General features: G+C 43.4%; 1 protein-coding gene across 1 annotated transcript; it reads left to right on the top strand.

Moving 5' to 3' along the window:
* Window positions 1-1,029: 1,029 nt before the first annotated feature.
* Window positions 1,030-21,867, top strand: LOC130478348 (lipase member M-like). Its single transcript, XM_056850495.1, has 10 exons — window positions 1,030-1,132; window positions 5,091-5,193; window positions 6,417-6,534; window positions 7,928-8,126; window positions 10,703-10,812; window positions 12,698-12,834; window positions 16,876-17,022; window positions 17,672-17,743; window positions 19,912-19,977; window positions 21,613-21,867. The coding sequence occupies exons 2-10, from the start codon at window positions 5,098-5,100 to the stop codon at window positions 21,865-21,867; spliced, it is 1,200 nt and encodes a 399-aa protein (XP_056706473.1). The 5' UTR covers window positions 1,030-1,132; window positions 5,091-5,097.
* Window positions 21,868-22,220: the final 353 nt, after the last annotated feature.

Genomic DNA, 22,220 nt, shown 5'->3' with positions numbered 1-22,220 from the left:
ATCCAGTTCTCCTGCCACGCCAAGGCACAAAACAGCTGTTTGCCAATAAAAGTTGTGGCCATTCCTCCAAAAGAATAACAGTGTCTGAGTCTTTATTGTTAAGGTTATATGTGTGAAGTGTGTGAAGTGCCGTCAAGTCACAGCCGACTTATGGTGACCCCTGATGGGGTTTTCATGGCAAGAGACTAACAGAGGTGGTTTGCCAGTGCCTTCCTCTGCTGGTATTCCTTGGTGGTCTCCCATCCAAATACTAATCAGAGCTGACCCTGCTTAGCTTCTGAGATCTGATGAGATCAGGCTAGCCTGGGCCATCCAGGTCATATGGGGGTTATATGGGGGTTATAAATTGGGAATTGCCACTGAAACCCTACTTTAGCACTGGGTCAGCAACACAGGACAGAGCTTGCCCATGGTGGAACAGTAAAGAAATGGAACCTCATATGTGTGTGTAAACTAGCTCTTCCCTCCAATAAACTCCCTTTCCAACGAATTTCAAACAAACCCTGCCATTCTCCTTCAGTTTACAAATACCAGTCTGTGAGCTGACAGGTGAACAGGTTGTGTGCACTAGTTCTGGAGAAGTATGCCTTTTGTTTCCAAGGAATCTGACCTCTCCCATCTGTTTTCCTGTGATGCAATGCCTTGTACACATGGCTGGCATTGTCCTGAATGAGTATCAACAACTTTGGAATATACCCCATGGCCATTCAGGTATAGCTGTTTGTGTTTTATCACCCTGGACAATTTAACGGCCTTAAAAAAAAATTGCATATAATATTGTTCTTGCAAATAGTTCATATGGAGAACTTAAAATTGCAAGAAGAAATCTCATATGAAGAGATGTTAATAGGCTCCAAATTATGAGTAGATCTGAGATTTAATTACAGATATTGAGCAAGGGAACAATGTCACTGGAGTGCACACCCTGAAAGAATATGTTACCACTTGGGGGGAACAGGTGTGTGAGAGAGAGTTACTGCAGATATATAAAGAAGGCTGATTAGGGAAGTCACAGAAGTGAAGCGTTCTGAAGGTAGTTGCCTCTGCCTGTTCTACTCCTGTTAACTGAGGACTGTCAACTTTTCATTCCTTTCAGCACCTGGTCTCTTTCCAGAGCAGCCAGTGTACTCCGGTAATGTCTTTGGTTTGATTGATACAGCCTTCGGGCATACCATTTGCCACAGAAAAATGGTGATCCCACTAATGGTTTGACAAGTTTCTGGATGCCAATATTGTAAACGCCTGCTTCTTTTTCAAGTGAATGAAATATTATGTTTGATTGAGGGTTTGTGGAATAAGACTGCTTCTAGCTTAAGATGAAAGCAATTGTCTCTAGCTTATAGGAGGATGAATAATGAGATGATACCTTTTTTACAGTGTCATCCTATGCAGAGTTACCTCTGCTAAAGCCCATTGATTTCAATGAGTTTAGCTTGGGGTAACTGCACTGGATCACAGGGTGATGGTTAATGTATATGAAAGTCTTATGCTATGACAGCAGTTTTAACAGAATGGCTAACCAAGCACAATGCAACATTTATTGAAGTTTCAGCATATATTTACTATTTATTAAGAAATTTAAGGCATTGAGAATCTAAGATTAGACCTTCTTGCTCAACGACCTTTTATGCTTGGCTGTTTCCCTCGCTGTCACCCCTCCAACGACTTTGGGTCTTTGTTTTGATTATGCATGCCATTTCTGACCATCAGAGGTTGCCTTGCTCTCCCCCTGCTTTCCCCCACATTTTCCCACATTTTCAGGGACCTGTTTTATCTCAAATTTGAAAATGTGGGCAAAATCTGGGAAAACGCAGGGAGAGAGCAAGGCAACCTCTGACGGTCGGAAATGGTGTGCATAATCAAAACAAAGACTCAAAGCCATTGGAGAGGTGATCACAAGGGTAACAGCCATGCATAAAAGGCCAGTATGTCAATTATCCACCAAAAGCAGCTACAGGGACTACTCATGGTCAATGTCAGCAAGAGGTATAATTGGGCAACTGCACTATTCTGCAGCACCACTGAGTGGAATCTGATTTCTCCCTGGGCGGTGGATTGGGCCTGCCACCCCTTACCATGCAAGCCACCACCACAGATGGAAGCAGTGGCTCTACCTTTTCCACCTTCCTTTCTCTGCCAGATAGAGGTCAGATAGCTGAGGCTGATGTATATGTATATTATGCATGGCACTGTATATTTTCATACACCTACCTGAACAAGCACTTAAGGAGCAGCCGCTTCCAATCAGAGGAAGAGGGCAGGTGAGAGAAGTGGCTCCTGCAGCTCCTAGGACCAGCAGGTGCTAATTTGCTCAGGTAGGTGAATGAGAAACACTAGTGAGCAGGAGCAGCATCCACCCTTCTCTTGCCTGGCTTTACTATCTTTATCATGACCGTGCCTGGGAAGGCTCCCAAAAGCTGGCCTGCGTTGAAGCAATGGGACAGTGGGGTTTATCTATTCGACTGGTCCTAGTGCTGGGAAATTAGTATTTTTGTTAAAAGACTGTGATGGGTTTGTTTCCTATAGGACCTCCCTGTAGGCTCTGGTGACAAAGAAAAAAAAGGCCCGATATGGTTGCTACAAGAGCTGATGCTTCGAGTTGATTTTAATGGTTGCTATGTCACATTGGCCGATTGGGACACCACCACAATTTTTAGTTATTATTGCTCTGTATGCCTCAATTTAGCACAGTTTTATTATGTATATTTATTATCAATCTAGCATTTTTAACCTAGTGAGCCCCATGGCGCAGAGTGGTAAGCTGCAGTACTACAGTCCAAGCTCTGCTCACGACCTGAGTTCGGTCCCAACGGAAGTTGGTTTCAGGTATCCGGCTCAAGGTTGACTCAGCCTTCCATTCTTCTGAGGTCGGTAAAATGAGGACTCAGCTTGCTGGGGGTAAAGGGAAGATGACTGGGGAAGGCACTGGCAAACCACCCCGTAAACAAAGTCTGCCTAGAAAACGTCGGGATGTGTAGTCAGGAATGCTTGCACAGGGGACCTTTACCTTTTTACCTTTTTATTTTCCTTTTATTAATGTATTTGTGGTATTGTTGACATGGTTATAATGGCCTAAGGCTTTATGCAAATAAAACAATTCATTCAGATTCTACTGGTCCCGTTTACCTAACTGAAAATGCACCACCCCCAGGTGTTTTTAGTGCTGATAGAGAAAAAAGACAGGCAGTGGTATTGTGCCAGTCTATTTTCCTTTTAGAGGTGCTAAAAACATCAGTGGGCGGAGCATTTTTAATCAGGGAAATAGCACAAGGGAAAGAATTAAAGCCCTGTCTCATTCCCAGCATTTCTCGTTGCATATTGTGCACCCTGGGTCTGTTTTTCATGGCTAAATTACACATTAGGTCCCCATATCTTGTATTTGATTGGTAGGGAGACAGCCTGTAGGAGGAGCAGTTTGAGCAGACAAATGGCTAGTCAGGAAAGACTTTAAAAATCCCTTTCCTCCACACTAAGTAGCAGGCAGTTTGGGCTCTAGGCAAGTAATGGTGGATTTTCAGAACTGTGTTGTACATTACACAATTGGAAACATGTGACTGGAACTCCTGACATATTCATCATTGCAAACTTTTCTAAACAGGGCTACAAACTAGGGGCTAACAGACAAGGTGGTTAATCAATTTCCACACATTCCACACAGTACAGTTACCGTATATACTCGCGTATAAGCCGAGTTTTTGAGCCCAAAAAAAGGGCTGAAAAAGCCAGCCTCGGCTTATACGCGTGTCAATACGGTAGAGGAGGGAGGGGGGAGGAGGGAGGAGGGAGAGGAGGGAGGGAGGAACTTACCGCCGCTGCCATTGCCGCCGCCACCGCCGCCATCGCCGCTGGGCCTGCGCGGCTTCCCCCGGCCAGGAGCGCCCTGTGAGGGCCTCCTGCAGCCGCGGGAAGGCTGCGCCACCACTGCCGCCAGGCGCCCGGCTCCCTCCACCCAGGACGGGCCTGGGGGAGCCTTCTGTGGCTGCTGGAAGGCTGCGCCGCTGCTGCTGCCGGGCGCGCCTGGCTCCCTCTGCCCAGGACCGGCCTGGGGGAGCCTCCTGCGGGGGCCCTGCCACCGCCACCGCCTTCGCCGGGCCTGGAGTGAAGGTAAGCCTGCTGGGGGGGAGGGGTTATAAGCCGACCCTCGGCTTATACGGGGGTGCCTAATTTTTCCCCATTTTTGGGGAGAAATTAGGCACCTCGGCTTATACGTGGGTCGGCTTATACATGGGTATATACGGTACTTCTGGAAGCATGTGGAAGATTTTTATCATTGGGCAGGAACTGAAGGGAGAAGGCAACCCATAATGATACCCTCATTATGGAACTGCATCTGAAACAGAGGCATGGCTCTTGGCCTTTTGTGAAAATGGGTCATTTTTTTAACTGTAATTTTTATCTAAGGCTGCAATCCTGAAAAGTGGGGGGGGGGGTGAAGCATGACCCCACACCAGTGTAAGTGTCCATTTAATCCGGGATAACAAGCACTTACGCTGTCCTGGAGGAAAACATGCTGGTGCCAGGGAGCCGCAGAGCTGTGCTGGGCCCCACTGCCAGATGCAGCCATGCTGGCAGGGAATTCTCAGAAGGGAAAGCCCTTGTCAGCATGGGGGGGGGGCGTTCCCAGGGCTTTCCTGGGGGGGGAAAGCTGTCTTTAGGAAGCTTCCTAACCCCTTTTGCCCTGGGAACACCCCCTCATGCTGTGGTGTTGCTGTGCCACCTTTTTTGGTGGCGTAGCCTTGCTTTGTGCCATGGGGGCATTTCCCCATTTTCCTTTTTAAAATGCCTTTTATTTTCATTGTGGCAGCCAGGAAGCCTCTGTGGAGGCAGCATAGCTACGCCGCTTCTGGCCACTGCGGATCTACCCCAACTTCAGGAATAGGTTGTAAGAAGTGGTTAGAGCTCTCATGTGGACCAGACGCATTTAATCTCATTATGAAGAGAAGCCATAATATTTTAATTAACTCTTTGTGTAGTCAGTATGTATGCAAGGGTGATATTCATATAATAAGCATGTCTGCCTGTTTACCAGTTCCTTCCTCTAGGAAGCTATTATCTGTGAATAACAAACAACACATTCTTATTTAATACAGAAACAAAATGTGGTGCTTCCTCTTGGTGTTCTACGTGGTCCAAGGAATTGTATCTTCAGAACCCAAAACTGCAAGTGTGAATCCTGAAGTATACATGAATATCGTAAGTTGTAATTATTATTGGGGATAAGCAAGATGCTTCAAACCACAGTAAAGGTAGATAATATCACTGGACCTAACAATATCACAAATTGCGTCTTCAGCACTTACATTGGGGAGTTATCAAAATGGTATTTAATTCGTCTATCTCTTCAGCAATACTATTGACTTACGACTGTCAAACATCTTGTACCTTAATGAGAGTACTGCCATATTTTCCTGAAGCAACAGAAGCTCTATGTCTTTCATCCTATGTAACAATTTTGCTGGATGTGCATATTATGTATGGCAAAAGAAGTGCACATGATTCTCACATATGGCAATGCATAATTCAAGTTTCATACTTCTTCACTAAACATTTTTCCTCTTATAGCTTCAAACAGTTTTCTCTCTCCTGTCTTCTGCCAACTTCATCTGATCAAATTCAAATTCAAATTCAAAAACCTTTACTGGCATATAAGATCGTTCCAGGTATTCCAGAATTAGTCAAAATAAAAAAAAAACATCAATATCAAAGTCTATCAATAGACATGAATGAAAAGGGGTATGCCGGAATAGAGTGGATATAAGGTATATATATAAAAAAGAGTGTCTACAAGTAACAGAAATAGCAGCTATTATCTTTTTTGTTTAGTTTTTATCATTAAAGCTTGCTTCAGAAATGTGGCTACTATTTCAGTAGTTTCTGAATCATACCTATTCATTAAAAGTCTAAACAAGGAGTGGAGGGAAGAATTCCTATCCAGAATTAATGGCATTAAAAATTTAGTGCGTAGGTCCACTAGCATTTCGCATTCCAATAAAATGTGATAGATGGAGTCTATCTGGTTCAAGCCACAGCCACAAATTCTCTTTTCCAACTTCATCTGATCCTTAATGACTTTACAGTTCTTCTGAGATTTTTTTTTTTAAAGTTCAGCAGAAGTAATTCCATTTGAATTGACTCCATTATGGGTAGAAGAACCTCAGCTGCATTGGAAAGCGGATATTGTATAACAACACATTCAATTTTCAACATGTAAAATGCTTCTGATGTTACTAGAAAATGATTAATTCTTCGGTCACATTTGAAAACCCCAGTTTCTTTAAGGAAACCAAATTTCCTTTGCAAAAGATTTTTTTAGGTCTTTATTGGAAAAGGGGGTAACTTTCTCAAGATAATTTAGGCATCATTTTGTGGTTAATATAAAAAGGTAATGTTTTCCAACTACCTGTGTTGCTCAATAGAGTGAGATTATCCGCAATAAAGGATACCAAGCTGAAGAATATGAAGTGATAACAGATGATGGTTACATTCTCACAATAAACAGGATTCCTTGTGGTAGAAGTAGACAACAGTTGTCATGTAAGTAAATGTGCTTGATCTGGAGCTTTATTGATGCATTGAATAAGCTTGAGGAAACATCTGTCATACCATTTGCATAGGGCCTGTTCATAAATGTTCAATACTGAGAACATCATGTACAAATGGTGCTGTAGACATGCCCAGTTGCACTCTATTCCTGTAACTCTTCTGCCTCAGAAAAAGGACTGGCTGGTACAATAAGAATCTACATGTACTTTCATGTGACTGTAGGTACAATTACCATGATTCTTCAGAGTCTAATTTAGCTGAGGGATTACATAAGAACATAAGAAAGGCCCTGCTGGATCAGACCAAGGCCCATCAATTCCAGCAATCTGTTCACACAGGGGCCAACCAGGTGCCTTTAGGAAGCCACAAACAAGACGACTGCAGCAGCACTATCCTGCCTGTGTTCCACTGCACCCAAAATAATAGGCATGCTTGATTGAAGGAATAGGGCTCAGTTATGCACCCATGAACATAAAGAAGAAGGCCGGACCAGAACCAACGGGTTGCCCAAGAAGGCCAAACCAGAACCAACGGGTTGAAATTAAATCAAAAGAGTTTCCGTCTAGACATTAGGAAGAATTTTCTAACAATTAGAGCGGTTCCTCAGTGGAACAGGATTCCTCAGGAGGTGGTAAGCTCTACTTCCATGGAGGTTTTTAAGCAGAGGTTGGATGGCCATCTGTCAGCAATGCTGATTCTGAGACCTTAGGCAGATGATGAGAGGGAGGGCATCTTGGCCATCTTCTGGTTACTGGGGGGGGGGTAGTTGTGAATTTCCTGCATTGTGCAGGGGGTTGGACATGATGGCCCTGGTGGTCCCTTCCAACTCTATGATTCTATAACACTGTGTATCAGAGAATATCTTTACTGTGAGGCGCATACTCCCACTATTCCATCACACCTACATCATTTTAGGGATTTAGACCCATAGTTTCAAATTTAAGAAGGAGTTTTGCATAACAAGATTTTAGAATTTGGAAGCCCCAGAAAGATTTGCTATAGGCGATAATGGAGCCAATTTTTATCAGATCCCCGAATCCCCATCTTTGAAAAAAAATTGGGTATTTTCAGGAATCCTGAAAATTTTCGGTTCCAATATAGCCTAATCCTAATTTTTTTCTTGCACACCCATAGACTCTGGTCTCTCACAAAGAAGTTTGCATCAGAAGGCCCCAATTACTGAACAACAATCTATTTATTCAGCCATTTTGAACATAACTTTATACAGAGATTAACAACTCTGTTGCCCATTCTGGACTACCAACAAATTGCACTTTTAATAGACTGTATATTACACACAGGATGACAGTTGAAAGGGGATTGTACTTAAGGTCCTGTGGAATTCTTGTTGTCAAATCATAACCTGTTTGTCCCTTTTCCCCAGCTAAAAAGCCCGTTGTGCTTTTGCAGCATGGTTTTGCTTTAGAGGGCAGCAGCTGGATTGCAAATATGCCGAACAATAGCCTTGGATTCATGCTGGCAGATGCTGGCTGTGATGTTTGGATAGGGAACAACAGAGGCACCTCCTGGTCACGAAAACATCAGAACTTGACTGTTAACCAAGAACAATACTCTGCTTACAGGTACTATAAATGTAAATGTATACTAAGAGTTTAAACCAAACAATGTATTTTTCATATTGTGCTTCTTCCTAATTCATACGTTATGGGGCATCCCTTCAGCCTTGCTGTAGAACTGAAAATATATTAAGAAAAAATGTCCAATTGCCACTTTCAAAATTTAAATGTGAAATTTCAAAATTGAATGTAAGTATGTGATTTTTTTTATTTCAAAATTTGAATGTTTGAATATCTAAATTATCAGAGTATATAACACATTGTAGATCAAGATTCATAGGGGAGAATTTCGTACTTCAATTCATGTTCGCTCTGCATAGTGCGCCTTCTTTGTTAGTCTACTGATAAACCTCTCCAGAAAACCTCTTCCTTAAGGTGCTTTCCCTTAGAATTGTCTGTACAACCACAGAGAGATCACAAGCCTTTTCCATAGTGGGCCCAGTCCTTTAGAATGGCCTACCAGAATACCTGATGAGGACACCTTCACTTGTTACATTTAGAAAGACATGTAAGGCAGTCCTATTCCAGATAATTTTTGAATGGCAAATATTTCCATTTGATCACATGAGCTTTAATTCTTGCATGTTTTAAATCTGAATGTTTTGATACTGTTGTTTTATGTATTTTAATCTTAACATTTTTGTTAATTGGAGTATTATTATGTCCTTGCAACTTGGTTGCTGCATTGTTCCCTGCCTTTGATTCCAAAGAGATAATGCAGGATAAAACAGCTGTAAATAAAACACATATTGCAATTATGAACTAAAATCCATGAAACCACATGGGCTTTTATTAGTACTTGGTAGCCCAGAAACGGGAAATTGAAACACATGTTTGTAGCAATGCTGTGGAGAAATCCATACTTGTTCAAAAGTAATCTTTATGATATACAGAATCAATTATTGGAATTAGGGCTATGTGGCGCAGAGTGGTAAGCTGCAGTTCTGCAGTCCAAGCTCTGCTCACAACCTGAGTTCCATCCCTACGGAAGTTGGTTTCAGGTAGCCGGCTCAAGGTTGACTCAGCCTTCCATCCTTCTGAGGTCAGTAAAATGAGTAATTCCATTGGCTTTTGGGGGTAAAGCTTGTTGGGGGTAAAGGGAAGATGACTGGGGAAGGCACTGGCAAACCACCCCTTAAACAAAGTCTGCCTAGGAAATGTTGGGATGTGACGTCACCCCATGGGTCAGGAATGACCCAGTGCTTGCACAGGGGACCTTTACCTTTATATCAATAAACCCGAACCAAAAATAAACCGGAAATTAGCTGTTTTGGCAATATTTGGGTTTATTTTAGGCCGAATACCAACACCTGGGAATCTGCCCAAAGCCGAATAGGCAATTCCTGAAAAGCCAAATAGATACAGCTGGGGCTTTTTTGAAGTATTGGTTGTCTTATCAGAGCCAGCTTGGTCTGACCAACCTTCCACGTACATCACCCAACAGAAGACTAGTCTGCAAGCAGAAGAGTAATTTAAAAGATGAGACTCGTCCAGTCCCATCTGGAGAGAGATGTGTGTGTGTGTAAAGTGCCATCAAGTCGCAGCCGACTTATGGCGACCCCTTATGGGGTTTTCAAGGCAAGAGACTAACAGAGGTAGTTTGCCAGTGCCTTCCTCTGTATAGCAACCCTGGACTTCCTTGGTGGTCTCCCATCCAAATACTAACCAGGGCTGACCCTGCTTAGCTTCTGAGATCTGACGAGATCAGGCTAGCCTGGGCCATCCAGGTCAGGGTCTGGAGATGTACCCTCCAACTAAAAGCACCAGCTTTAGCAGCTGCTGACTAGGCTTCCACAGAAGACTCCCCCACCCACACAGTTGAGCAATATCCTTCAGAAGAGCTACCTTGGTCGAGACTTTGGCTGGCTCCAATATCACCCCCTCCTGAAAACCTGCTCTGAAACTGCACATGGCCCCAAGCAGAGGCTTTGTTTCCCCGCACTGTGACCATCTCCTGAAGTTAGATTTTTGATTACTATGTTAATGGACTTTTCACAGGAAGTCATTTGCCACAAAAAGAAATGTTTTCTGTGCCTTATTTTTCTTGCATTTAAGCCATTTCCCTCAGTTTGGAAGCTAATTTGCATGGACATCATACAAAGTGACTTAGAAACAAATGGATCCCCCAGACTCCCACAAGCTCCAGCATCATGTGAGATGCTCTAGCCATAACTCTATAATTTTCAGAGGTTATGGCTGGAGCATCCCACATGATGCCAGAACTTCCAGGGTAAACCCGGAAGTGGCAGTATTGGGCCGGAGCGTATGCACACGAATCAATCCCCCCAGCCCCGGTGGAGAAAGCAACTCCCGCCAAAGGTAAGAGGGGACCTGGCAACCCTAACCATAAGTCAGCTGTGACTTAATGGCACTTTACACCACCAATCCCAAGCACAGTGAATATTGCAATCTTTGTGTCAGCCACCCTCAAAAGTGTCCTATGAGCCAGATCATAAAATTATGGTGCAAATCCACCTGCTTTGAATTCAGACTGATTTGAGTTAAAAGGGCTGTCTGGTTACAAGACAATGACGTAAAAGTCCTCACCTGGTAATTACTGTACATTTTTATTTGTACTGCAGTTTTGATGAAATGGCCACATATGACCTTCCAGCAATAATCAACTTTATCCTGGAGAAAACTGGAATGCCAAACATGCATTTTGTTGGATTTTCTCAGGGTGCCACTGAAGGTATGTTGAAAGTATTATTATTATATTAACACAAAGCACCGTCTGCATGTGTAACATGTTCTGGCTTATGGGTGCTCTTTGGAGAGGTTATAATGGAAAGTTTAATATCATTCAAGTTTTCCTTTTTGGGTTAGGATAAAAGATAAAGTCCTTCTGATTTAAATCAAATCAAATACTTTGATTGCATTGACTCAAAGTCATAGCAAACAATAAACTCAGGTCTTTTTGGCATGGCTGTTTCCCTTGCTGTCACTCCTCCAATGACTTTGGGTCTTTCTTGTGATTATGCATGCCATTTCTGACTGTCAGAGGTCCCCTCACTCTCCCCATGCATTTCCATGCATTTTGCCCACGTTTTCAGGGACCTGTTTTATCTCAAATTTGAAAATGCAGATAAAATGTGGGAATTGCAGGGGAGAGTGAGGCGACCTCTGAAGGTTGGCAGCTGCATACACAATCACAAAAAAAGACCTGAAGTTGTCGGAGGGGTGACCACAAGGGAAACAGCCATGCATAAAAGGCCTCAGAATCATAAAATCATTCACAGCACAAACAGAAACAGACACAAACAGTTACATTGCATCTTCTGATTTAGGGGTTCATTTATTTATTTACATCTTGCTTTTCTCCCCACTGGAGAGCCGAAGCAGCTTATAGAATCTTCTTCCCCTCCTCTATTGTATCATTTCAACAATGCTATGAAGTAGGTTGACTGAACATCACCCAGAAAACTTCCCTAACAGAATGGGGATTCAAACAGGCAGGATGGTGCTGCTGCAGTCGTCTTGTTTGTGGCTTCCTAGAGGCACCTGGTTGGCCACTGTGTGAACAGACTGCTGGACTTGATGGGCCTTGGTCTGATCCAGCAGGGCCTTTCTTATGTTCTTAAACCTGGATCTCCCAAATCCTAGTATAATACTCTCCACCATGCTGGATTTAAGTTGTGTATCACTATTTAATATTAAAAAGGAAAAAGAGGGGGAGCTATGAGGATTTTGGGGGGAGAGAAAATCCCATTCCTCCCCACTGCCAGCCTCATGCTACTCCCCCATCTGGGTCTGTCTTTGGTTCCTGCCACTTTGCTGGCGCCACTTCCTCTTTTCCAGCCCCTGCTCCCTTCTGCTGGCTCTGACTCTCCTGCATCCCTTACCATCTCCTCTATGATGCCTAAAACTGCCCCCATCTATTCAAGTACTGACATCACTTTTTTAAAATCCAGCCCCAAATGGAGGAAAAATGGTGGGGACAAGAATAAATACAACATTTCATTTAATGTTTTAAAAAGTTGGTGCAGAAATGACCAATGTCTTCCTGCAAACCAGGTATACCTTATGTGTGGTGGTGGAATGTGCCGTCAAGTCACAACCGCCTTATGGGAACCCTGAAGGGTTTTCGAGGCAAGAGATTAACATAGGTGGTTTGTCATTGCCAGCCTCTGCATAGCATCCCTGGACTTCCTTGGTGGTCTCCCAGCCAAAATTACCAGGGTCGACCCTGCTAAGCTTCTGAGATTTCATGACATGTTTGCATAGCCCTAAATTGTAGCCTTGGCTGTCCCTGTTGTGAAGATTTGCTATTCTGTACAGATGCTGGTTTGTGGCTATTATGTGCAGATGGTTAAAGGGGGGGGGCAAATTCTCAGTTGAAATCACAGAAGAAATGCACTCATGAAGTGGAGAGAACTTTAGCACAACATTTCTTTGCTATACTAAAGAACAGTTGACATTAATTCAAGTTGCTCAATGCTGAGTTTTTAATAATAGTTTGATGCTGTCTGTTTCCTATTATGAAAAGTACCTTGAGCAGGTCCTCTGGTTTTACAGCTGGAAGCCTGAAGAAGCATGATTCTTGTAATATATTTTCTCTGTGGGTGTTTCCCCCTCAGGATTCATCGCATTTTCGTCTATGCCTTATCTGGGTCACAAGATTAAAATGTTTTATGCTTTGGCTCCATTAAGCACACTTAAGAATTCCCCAAGCCCGTATGTCAAGCTACTTTCCCTACCTGATGGAATAATCAAGGTATGTGATTATTTTTCACTCAATAGTGATAATAATGGTGATAGGATACATGCAACCATCTACAGCCTTTGCAAGAGACTCTCCTGCTCCCCCTGATTCCAGAGGGAAAGCATTTGAAATGCTTAGGCTTGGATCCAGACAATTTTCCACTGGTGCAAAAAGGAAAAGAGAGTCCCCTCTGGGCACCAAAAGGGCTATGCCAGGAGGAGCCAAGTCACAGCCAACTCACAGCCAACTCACAGCCAATTTATGACTAAAGCAGTTTCAGAAGCGGTTTGTCATTGCCTGCCTATGCATAGCAACTATTTTAATTGAGCGCCATCTGTTGTTTTATTATGGTTATGTAGTTTGGTCTGGTTATATCTATTGGTTTTAATATATATTATGGTTTTAATGTCGTTACCTGCCCTGAGCCTGGCTTTGGCTGGAGAGGGGGGGATAAAATTTTTTGAAGTATAAATAAAAATAAATAAATAAAAGATCACTATTTTCAGTATAAGGGGATAGAAAGAGGATAGAAGTTTTGCATTCCATCTGAAAGAATATTTATTTTATTCAGAAGATTTATATAACCCACATGTTTCCTGATGCAATTGGAACTCAAGGCATATGACAATAAGAGGCAGAATACAAACATAATCATCTATTACCAGTGCAATCCTAAGCACAGTTACACTCTTCCAAGTCTGTTCAATCAATAATTTATTTGCAGTCATAGACCATCAAATAAAACAAATTTGCAAGTTAAATAGCAGAGGATAAAACAAATACAAAATTGATTTGCTATTAAAAATGGTTAAATGGTTAAAATGGTAAAAATGGCAAATTATCTAAGTGCATAACTAATTAATATCTGAGCAAATACTAAATGTGGGTACAATTAGAATGCTTGATAATAGCCTAAAATTACAGAGGCTAAAACTAGAAGGAAAAATAAACAAACAAACATGTATTCAAACTGCAGGATCAAACCGTATTCATTCTCTATTTCGTTAGCTATTATAGGTTCTTAAGCACACTCTGCCTGATTTCAATTGCTAGCCAAAGAGGAGAGTGAATAGCAAAGACACCCTATCCAGCAGTGGGAGGTTTTTGAAGGTGGATCTGGGGCAATCGCACATGTGCACAGCTGCGTCACATCACTTTGGGCTTTACCCCCGGAAGCGATGCATCGCCACAATCACATTAGCACTCAACCCCCCAAAGTGCTGGCATTTTGGGTGTTTGATTGCTAAAAATGCCATGGCGATGTGGCACTTCCGGGGGTAAACCCAGAAGTGATGTGATTGCGTCACACACAGCCATGAACACTTGCAATCAATACTCCAGAGCAGCTAGGTGTGTTGGTGGGCAATTGCCCGCCAAAACCACCCACCTGGCAACCCTATCCCTATCTCTTTTTAGTCCTTCCTCACCGATCTCAGAGAGGGTAAATGTGTGCACAGTAGTAGGGCACTGAAGGTCATCTTTTCTAACTCCCCCCAAAAAATCGTTGAGCCAGCCCAGAAACCAACACAGACTCCAGCTCTATCTCAAGCAAAGGAAATTATTAGTTACATCTAGGGCTGTTGAAAAAAAAATTCGGGAAAGTTCAGCTTCGGCAAAATTCGGCCCTTTTAAACTCGGGCCGTGCCAAAGTCTGAACTCCCCTGCTTCGGATCCCTGAAATTCAGGCGAGATCTGGAGTTCTGGGGGAAATTCGGCCACCCGCGGGCCTTCACGGGGCTTCCATGAAGACACGCGGGGGGCTCTTTAAACAGATCTGCGCCTTCCAGCTGGAAGGCACAGATCTGTTTAAAGGGCCCCCTGCGTGCCTTCCTGGAAGCCTCGTAAAGGCGCAGGGGGGCAGAGGGGTTTAAAGACTCCCCTCCTCTTCCAGGGAGTCCCGGGAAGGCGGGCGGTGTGTTGTCAAGCCCCTCTGCACTGTCTGCGCAGGCAGCGCAGAGGGGTTTAAAGACCCCCGCCCCTCTTCCCGGGAGTCCCGGGAAGGTGGGCGGTGGGTTGTCAAGCCCCTCTGTGCTGTCTGCGCAGGCAGCACAGGGGGGTTTAAAGACCCCCTCCTCTTCCTGGGAGTCCTTGGAAGAGAGGCGGGGGGTCTTTAAACCCCTCTGCGCTGCCTGCGCAGATAGCGCAGAGGGGCTTGACAACCCACCGCCTGCCTTCCCGCAGATCTGTTCCCCCCCCCCGCGCGCCTTCAGGGGCTTCCCTGAAAGCGCGTGGGGGGGCCTTTAAACAGATCTGTGCTTAAACAGCGGTCGGGAGGCAGAGATTTGTTTAAAGCCCCCCCCCCCCGCGCACCTTCAGGGGAGCCCCTGAAGGCGCGCGGGGGGAACCCCAAATTTGCTGAATTTATTCACTGAACCCCCGAAGTCAGCGAATTCGGCACCCCCGTTTCCCTCCTTTTTTGAGTTCGGTTCGTCCCGAACTGAAAAACAGCCAAATCAGGGGAAATTCGGCTGTTTTTCGGTTCAGGACGGACCGAATCGACAGCCCTAGTTACATCCAAGTCCAGTAGCACCTTAGATACCAACAGGAATTGCAAGGTAAAAGTAAAAGAAGAAGAGTTGGTTTTTATATGCTGACTTTCTCTACCACTTAAGGAAGAATCAAACCAGCTTACAATCACCTTCCCTTTCCCTCCCCACAACAGACACCCTGTGGGGTAGGTAGGGCTGAGAGAGTGTGATTAGTCCAAGGTCACACAGCTGGCTTCATGTGTAGGAGTGGGGAAACAAATGCAGTTCACCAGATTAGCCTCCGCCGCTCATGTGGAGGAGTGGGGATTCAAACCCAGTTCTCCAGATCAGTCTCCATCACTCCAAACCACCGCTCTTTACCACTACACCACGCTGACCTTTTCAAAGTGCCCTTCACCAGACACCAAATCATTAGGAATGTTTTTAGAGTATTAAGCATTTGTATTTGTTCCCATTTTTACAAATGGAAATCATTCAGGTCAAGAGTTCCAAGTTTGAAGGGCAATAACTGAATCCCTTTGATGCGCAGATACAAAATGCTCACTCACACTCTCATATATGCACACGCGCGCATACACATGCACACACAAATAAACATTATTTCACACACATACACAGATGGTGATTTTCATTCTCACACTGAAACAGTCTTACATACATACTGGCTAGTTGGCAACAGGGATAATCAAGCAACTTGATAATCAAGCATTTTTTTAAAAAAATATTAATTTATATTTTAGCCAGTAGCTTTGGTTCTCTGTTCTTCACTGTTGGTTTTGTAGATTTGTTCGCACAGTGTAAACATATTTTACAAATCTTAATCTGCAAGTCCTATGGCATACAGTGTCCCTCATCTATATACATAATATTCATATCATATATCTAATAGTGATGAGTGGCCCAACCATGTGGATCATAAAAATCTATGAGGGGGGCCTACCCAGGACTGTGTGTATTTTTTGCAAATGTACACAGCGACATCAGTGCTTGCACAGACATTGTGTACGTGTGTGGAGGGAGAATGGCCGAACAAGAAAGATTTTAAAAGTAGAAATTGTCCAGGATAACAGATGGATGGGTGGGGAAGGGGAAACCAATTAGTTGGGAAGGTTGGGTAGGGAGAGAAAAGACTGACAATTGGATGGGCTGGGGATGGTGGAGGGAAAATGAACATTTGGGCAGGTGAAGGGTGCGGAAAATGGACAAATGAGTTACTGGAAAAGGGGGCAATGACAGGCAGAAAAAGGAGAAAGCAGGGGGAAGGGTGAATGGAATTATCCCTTCCCTATGAGTCCACACAAGTTGATAAAATGCTGGAAAATGTGTACATTATATGGGAAGAATTTGGTGCAGGGGGTCTGCTTTGAGTCTGAGGAGATGAGGTGGCATACAAATGTCTAAAAGAAGTTTAAAAAAATGAAAAATACACAGGTCTGAGTTGCACAGGGGAGAAGTGAAATCAAAATGGAGTTTTGCTTGTTTGATACAGCAGGACTAAGAAATTACCTGGTTGAAAACAGTACTTACTGTCATGGTTGTAACTGTTTCACTGGCATATTTGCAGATGCTTTTGGGCAAGAAGGATTTCTTGCTGAGGAGTGAGACTAAGAGAAACTTCACTAGTAACATGTGCAGTTCTAAAATCTGGAAGAAGTTGTGTTCTTGGACCCTTTCAATTGCCGGAGGTTCCAAAGAGAACCACCTGAACATGGTATGTATTAAAAGAAAGATGTATAAGGTACCTTTTGGAGATCATGAATTCATAGGGTCGCCATAAGTTGGAAATGAATTGATGGCACACAACATGCTCACACATTGGATATCTGAAATAGTTTAAACTAGTATTACTAATGGAGAGAGAGAGCAGTTAAAGTAGTGGGTTTGGCTATGTTGATTCACGTAAAGGTAAAGGTCCCCTGTGCAAGCACCGGGTCATTCCTGACCCATGGGGTGACATCACATCCCGACGTTTCCTAGGCAGACTGTGTTTACTGGGGTGGTTTGGCATTGCCTTCCCCAGTCATCTTCCCTTTACCCCCAGCAAGTTGGGTACTCATTTTACCAACCTCGGAAGGATGGAAGGCTGAGTCAACCTTGAGCCGGCTACCTGAAACCGACTTCCGTCGGGATCGAACTCAGGTTGTGAGCAGAGCTTGGACACTGTAGTACTGCAGCTTACCACTCTGCCCCACGGGGCAGAGTGATTCACGTACATAGATGGAAATGTGAACAGGGCTATGACTATTAAGACATTGTTTTCCCCAATCCCTGGAAAACAGCAATTAACAAAAGAAGAAATGTGTATAGGAAGCAACTTCCTCCCTCCTTTAAAAATTAAACTTCTGACATTTCTCTTGCAGAGTCGGATTGACGTATACAAGTCACATTTTCCGGATTCAACATCTGTTCAAAATCTACTCCACTGGGGACAGGTAGAGCGACTGATTATTCAGTGTTGGTTACAGTGAAACATTGATTTCATCTGTATTCTTTCCCCCAACATATCCATGTTGTGTGTTCAGAACATTCAAAAGGAAGTCTAGATTTCAGTGTGAGGCTGGTGAGCCAAAGGCACCTAGGGAATGTTGTATTTGTACAAAGGCTAGTTTAAACTGTTTGGAAGCTGCAGCCAGTGCAGAATGCTGTGGCTAGACTGCTGCTCAGGGCCAGCTACCGGGAGCATATGTCCCTGATACTACAGAAATTACACTGGCTACCAATCTGCTCTAGAGCCCAATTCAAGGTGTTCGTTTTGACCTTTAAAGCCCTACATGGCTTGGGACTGGATATCTGAAGAACCATATTTTCCCTTGTGCTCCTGCCTGGTCATTAAGATCACAGGGAGAGGTCCTCCTGACTGTCTCTCCAATCAAGGAGGTTTGTGTGGTGAGCACATGAGAGAGGGCCTTTTGGGTGGCAGCCCCACACCTATGGAACAACCTCCCCAGGGAGGTGGGGGGAAATTCTAATAGAAGAAGAAGAGTTGCTTTTTATATGCCAACTTTCTCTACCACTTAAGGGAGACTCAAACCGGCTTGCAATCACCTTCCCTTCCCCTCCCCACAACAGACACCCTGTGAGGTAGGTGGGGCTGAGAGAGTGTGACTAGAGCAAGGTCACCCAGCTGGCTTCATGTGTAGGAGTGGAGAAACCAATCCAGTTCACCAGATTAGCCTCCGCCGTTCATGTGGAGGAGTGGGGAATCAAACCCGGTTCTCCAGGTCTGAGTCCAGCGCTCCAAACCACCACTCTTAACCACTGCACCATGCTGGCTCTCTTGTGGGAACTCATTTTTGGAACTCAATAAAATCCCTTTAGACTTGTTGGCACAGCAGGAATTTGCAGAGCTTCCTTGAAATTCCGCTTTTGGTGAAATGTGGTAGGAAGTCTAATCTTCGTTATCTCACCAAAACTGTCATGTGGGTAAACAATAACCTTTCTTTTTTGAAGCTGAAGAATTGAGACATGCAGTAGAACCCTAAACAGAGTTATACCCTTCTAAGCCCTTCTAATTAAAGGGTGCAACTGTTTAGGATTGTTCTGAAAGAGCCCGATACTATGTATGATTATATGCAGTACAAAATGAACCTGTTTTTTAAAAAAAATCAGGGGCCTCACAAGGTGTCAAATAAATGATTAGTAAATAATAGGTAAATCCCCTCCCCAGCACTCCTCTTTGAGAATATTATAAACTCTTAGATTCTTGAGCAAACCATTTCCTCTCCCTTTTCTTTTTCCTTCCTCTTCTCTTAAATGATGCTCATCTGCTTTCAACGGTGTCTCCAAGAGAATGCTCAGCACTTCCTTTTTATAGGACATTTCTAAACAGAATAACACCCTTCAAGTCCACTGAGGTCAATGTGCTTAGAAGCTTGTAACTCTGTTTATGATGGCACTGTTAATTTATTCAGTAGTAATTTACTGCATGTCTAGTTATCCGGGAAGTCCTATTTTATCTCTGCTGGCCATTTTGCTATTGTATTGATAAGGCACTCAAACATAAGACTTTGCTCTAAAAGGAATTATAAAAATCTCAAAAATTCAAAGATAATAACCCTTTTCACAACTTACAGAGAACACATGTACAACCTGCATGTACATGTTTGTAAGGAACAACCGACATAAGTTCACTTTATAAAGGAAACCTGGGACCCCTACCTGGATAAATGTGGGTTTGTATCACATGTTCAGTTGTACCTGCACTGACTATAACATGAGAATTACTCAATGAACACATAAAGAAAAATGAACTGTACATTGTACATGGATTGTACACATGCTTTCACTGTTGGTTCTCAACAGGGCGATTCTGTGTCATGCTCTGGCTTCTTATTCAGAGATTACAATTCTAAACACTCTTAATTGGAAATAAATTACATTGATCTCAGTGGGACTTTCTTCCAAGCAAACATGCATAATATTACGGTACATTTGCCCACAGACCTTAGCTGACTGACCAAACCTTTTAGGCCGAATCCTCTGATGATTTAATAAAACCCACTATAGTTTCCATTTGTAATACTTTGGGGGTAATGAAAAATAATAAAACAGTCATAGTATTTCTGTTGCTCAGAATTCATCCTCTTGTCTTCATTTCTAGGTATACAAAACTGGACAACTTAGAAAATTTGATTATGGAAGTGAAAACCTGGATAGATACAATCAGGTGAGAACATCGGCAATATTTAAAACTGATGTCCCGATCCAGTGCGCCACATGTACACACAAAGTGCGTGGTACACACAAAGTGCCTGTACGTTAGTGATATGCACTACAAAAAAAAATTCCATGTTATTTTTAGTTTCGGGCTTTTTACAGGGAATGCTTTTGGTTATGCCATAATTGGAGGGGTGTTTTCATTTTTGGCATTATTTTCAGGCACTGTTTTTAGGTTCTGGAATTCCCTTTCCTTTCCTTTTCCTTTTCTTTCTAGTTCTCATGACCCACTGGTCTTGAGCAGTTAATGGGGAGTTTTTTTTTTCTATTTCTTTAAGGAAAATATGCTGGAGAGATACTTGGCCACTGCCGGTGTTATACTTGGATCTCTATCCACCAGCAAAAAAGGGGTCTATTTTATCACCTATTACAGTGGCAGGTAGTTTAGTTAAAATAGGAGTAATCCATTGGTCAGAGGAAGGCACTGGCAAACCACCTCTGTTAGCCTCTTGCCATGAAAACCCCAAAAGGGGTCGCCATAAGTTGGCTGCGACTTGACGGCACTTTACACACCCGCAATCCATTGGTCATGTTGGAGTTTGAAATGGGGAAACTCCATCATCATGGGGGCAAGTGTATGAATTTTCTTCATGTTGCATGAGCAAAGTCTTTCTGAGCGGGGTAAATTGCCATACCTTCCATTTAGCACTGCTGAAGGCGCGGTGTTCTGATGTTCTGAGCATTAAGGTGGGTTCTGGAATTTTGGCACCTGAAAAACATGACCTGAAAATAAAAAGAACCCCCCCCTGGCCCTTTAATTTTTTGAAAGAAAAAGGGAGGAAGGCATGGCTTAAAGACTCTTGGGGGACACATCACAGCCGCTGGCCCTTCCTTCCCTGTTAGGGTTTCCAGGTCCCTCTTTATCACTGGCGGGAGGTTTGGGGGGGGGGAACCTGACGAGGGTGGGGTTCAGGGAGAGGAGGGACTTCCATAGAGTCCAATTGCCAAAGCGGCCATTTTTTCCAGGTGAACTGATCTATATTGGCTGGAGATCAGTGGTAATAGCAGGAGGTCTCCAGCTAGTACCTGAAAGTTGGCAACCCTGTTCCCTGTAGATGAGCCCACCTGGGCCCTGCTGTTAGAGGGTGGCCACCAGGTCTCTGGCCCAGTCTGCAGGGTCCTGGCCGCACATTGCAGCCAGCCATTTTTGGAATTATTTTCAAGCACCGTATTCGGGAATTTTGGAATTTTGGCACCTGAAAAACATGACCTGAAATTAAAAAGACCCCCTCCCCCATGACTAGGATTGCCAACTCTGGGTTGGGAAATACCTAGAGATTTTCGGGGTGGAGCCTGAGGAGGGCAGGGTTTGGGGAGGGGAGGGACTTCAATGCCATAGAGTCCAATTGCCAAAGCGGCCATTTTCTCCAGGTGCACTGATCTCTATTGGCTGGAGATCAGCAGTAATAGCAGGAGATCTCCAGCTAGTACCTGGTGGTTGGCAACCCTAGGTTATAACTTTATGTCCACGGGAGCTCAAAAAAGAAACCAAGCCATTAATTTATTTTTCCTCACTTCCTTGTTTGTTTCTTGTTTTTTAGAATTTGCTTGGTTTAATTTACAAAATATCTCCATTTTTTTCTAGTCTGAACCTCCTGCATATGAACTAGAATGTATGCGAGTAAGAACAGCCATATGGTATGGTGAAAATGACTGGTTTGCTGATCCTGCTAACATCGAACAATTAACCTGTCGACTCCATGATGTAGTATATGAATGTAAAATACCTGACTGGACTCACTTTGATTTTCTTTGGGGTCTTGATGCTCCTCAGAAAGTTTACAATGACATAATTAAGCTGATCATGGAAGACCCATATAATGTAAAGAAACACAAATAATAAAGCAGACAAACTACATGTTCTAACATTTACCACTATATGTTAAATATTGTGCATTTTATACCATACTGGCCAAATATTCATCATTGTACCAGATAGGATAAGAGAATGATAGGGTTGTTATGGGGTGGGGAATTTCTTTTATCTAAAATTCACATTTTAAATATAGCCATTGATCCCTCTTATTTTCTGCTTTTTTTAAAAAAGAATTATTTCTTTTTCATTTCTTTTTAAAGAGAAATCAGTGTGCCATTTTGTAACTTCAGCTCTGGCCGTTGTTTTATATTATCAACCACAGGATGGTGCTCTAGCAGAAGGGCAGGAAGGTTTGGAAAGACATTGCCTGCCTCTAA

This window comes from Euleptes europaea, chromosome 5 (assembly GCF_029931775.1).
Source record: "Euleptes europaea isolate rEulEur1 chromosome 5, rEulEur1.hap1, whole genome shotgun sequence".
Lineage (NCBI taxonomy): Eukaryota > Metazoa > Chordata > Lepidosauria > Squamata > Sphaerodactylidae > Euleptes > Euleptes europaea.
Note: the sequence above shows the minus strand (reverse complement) of the source record. Positions and strands in the feature narration are given on the sequence as shown.